This window comes from Corvus brachyrhynchos, unplaced genomic scaffold, assembly GCF_000691975.1.
Source record: "Corvus brachyrhynchos isolate BGI_N302 unplaced genomic scaffold, ASM69197v1 scaffold158, whole genome shotgun sequence".
NCBI lineage: Eukaryota > Metazoa > Chordata > Aves > Passeriformes > Corvidae > Corvus > Corvus brachyrhynchos.
This window is the reverse complement of record NW_008239756.1, coordinates 276,540-279,036: the sequence shown is the minus strand read 5'-3', so window position 1 is coordinate 279,036 and position 2,497 is coordinate 276,540. Positions and strand designations below refer to the sequence as shown.

The 2,497-nt window shown below is 60.0% G+C and overlaps 1 protein-coding gene across 1 annotated transcript in view; it reads right to left on the bottom strand.

Annotated features, from left to right (window-relative positions):
- NRTN (neurturin) overlaps positions 1–2,497 on the bottom strand; it is a 4,126-nt gene continuing 1,629 nt past the window's right edge. The window contains exon 3 of the mRNA XM_017742460.1: positions 1–2,493. Coding sequence (XP_017597949.1) covers positions 2,332–2,493 — 162 coding nt within the window. The 3' untranslated portion in view covers positions 1–2,331. The remainder of the gene's footprint in view (positions 2,494–2,497) is intronic.

Here is a 2,497-nt window from a genome sequence, read left to right as displayed (position 1 = left end):
TCTTCCTGGTTTTGGGGGCTGCAGGCTGGATTTGCACTGGGAATGGGGGGTTTGGCAGCTGCGAGGTGTCCCAGCCCAAGCCCCGACCCTGCTGCTCCCTTGGCCCCTCATCTTCCTGCTGCTCCCACAACCACCCTGGCAAAAGGACGATCCCTTGGGCTGGGTGTCTGTCAGTCAAGGCACCCTAAATCCCTGGATTCTGCCAAAAAATGTCCAAAACCGGGGTGCAAACACTCCAACCTCTCCCTGTGAGCAGAGGCAGCTCCTGCTCCAAGTCCTCCTCTGCAGCAGCAGGTCCTGCACTGCCTCCACACCACCTTCCCTGCCTTTATTGCTCTGGTTCCATTTCTTTTTTCTTACTGCAACAAAACTAATTTTAGTTTTATAGCAGCGAGACCTGGAAAGCACCCAAGCCCTTGAGAGGACAGTTATTATTATTATTATCATTATTATTATTAGATTTGGGTGCTTTTTTCTTCTTAAACTCAAGTGAGCCGCTTATCCGCCGAGAGCCCGGCGCGGCTCCCGCTGCCCATCTGCCATTCCCATCCTCCAGATGATTATTTTGGGCCACTTTTCCCATTTCCAGCCAAAACCAGGGCTGCAAAGTCACACCTTGCTTCGGGAGCTGCACCTGCAGCGTGGAGTTTATCCGCTCCCAGTTCCCATTTCCCGGCTCTGGGTTTCACACCCCACGCCCGCGGCTGCCTCCTGCCTTTCCCAAAATACAGGGAAAACTCCGTGTTACAGAGTCCAGTCTGCCTTCCGAGCACGCCAGTGCTGCTGAAGGATGGTGTTTATATTCCTCCACTACACCCTGGCTCCGCTCAGCCAAGAGCTGCGTTTGGATAAAAAGCAAGGAAAAAAAAATCCCCACCAGCCTGGCCCTGTGTGGAGGTCGGGAATGCGGCTGGAGATGCTGTCCCCCACCCCATCCCAAGGGATCCAACCTGCTCCCCCAAATCCTGCAGCACCATCCCTGCACTGCTGGGATCACCAAACCAGCCCTCCTCCTCCTCCTCCTCAGGATGAAGGCACAAGGGATTTTCGCCCCCGTTCCACCAGAGAGAGGAGCCGCGACGCCGGGGGGGTGGCACACGGAGTGTTTTCCCTCACGTTGGTTAATGCCCAGGACATGACACCAATATTCTCCTTCTGTTTATGATTTGCTTTTTCTGGGAAGGGAGCCAAGGGGAGAAAACCCATCAATCCCAGGCAACAAATCGAGCCTGCCCAGGGAACGTGAGAGGCTGCGGGCTCATTTATTTCCCCACAGAGTAAACAGCAGTGACACTGCTGTAAATGCGAGCGGAGCCAAACCCGGGCCTGAGTCCCCTCTCCCGCAGGATTCCAGCCCTGACCAGGGGATGGGGGATACTCCCGGGAGAGCCGGGGGGATTTTAGGAGATGCCAAACCAGGGATGCTCCTGCCCACGCTGCCAAGTGCTGCGGCTCTGCTGGTGGCCCAGGGAGGTTCTGTCCTCTCCCTGGCGGTGGCCGGGCTCCGGCCCAGCTGCCCGTGGCAGGGGCACGGGAGGTTAATCCAGTTACTTCAGATTATCCCGAGTTTAAAGAAGAAAAGCTCCAGGGCTGCAGGAATGAGACGACAGCAAAAGGGGCACAAGCCAGAGGGAGTCAGAGCCACTCACAAACCACTGTTGGTGCTTCTGTGCCCCCAAACACCCAGATCTGGGGGGGCTCAAATCTCCCCCAGCAGTGCAGGGTGGTCACAAAACCCTGGGAAACCCCAAAGCTACAGAGAGAAGGACTCAGCTCCCACCCTGGGCCCTCACAGGGCACCTGCAGCTGCCTGACACACCCCGAACCTGTAATGCACCCCAAGACACACCCCGAGTGTGCAGCACACCCTGTCCGGTACCACCCAGCACCGGCACCGCTCACAACACCCCCTGCACTCCACCACACCCCAGCGTGTGCCGCAGCCGGGTGCCACACCCTGACACAGAACCCCTGGCACGTGCGGGTCCCCCCGTGAGGGTACCGCGGCCTGTGGCACGTGTGGCACGTGTGGCACGTGTGACGCACAGCACCCCCCGTGCACACCGAGGGCTGCACGCGCCCTGTTGCACACCCACTGTCACCTCAGCGGCGCTGGCAGGGACCCCCGGGCCACTGGCAAAGGGGACAGCAGCCTCGAGCAGCCGTCACCGCTCCAACCACCTCCGCCGTGGCACCGGCCACGTCTCTAGTCCTGCGCGGCGAGCGGGACGGTGACACCGAGGGACACGCCAGCGGCTCAGTTCTCCTCCTCCGGCCGCTCCAGCCTCCATCCCGGTCCCTCTGCCACAGCCTCGTGCCGGGGTGGCCCCGTCACACGCAGCCGCACTCCTTGGCCGACAGCTCGTTGACGGTGTAGTAGCGGTTGTAGGCGTCCAGGAAGGACACGTCGTCGTCGTAGGCCAGCGGCCTGCAGCACGGCCGGGCCCGGATCTTCTCCTTCCGGATCTTTCTCCGGCTCCTCATGCTCTTGTGGGAG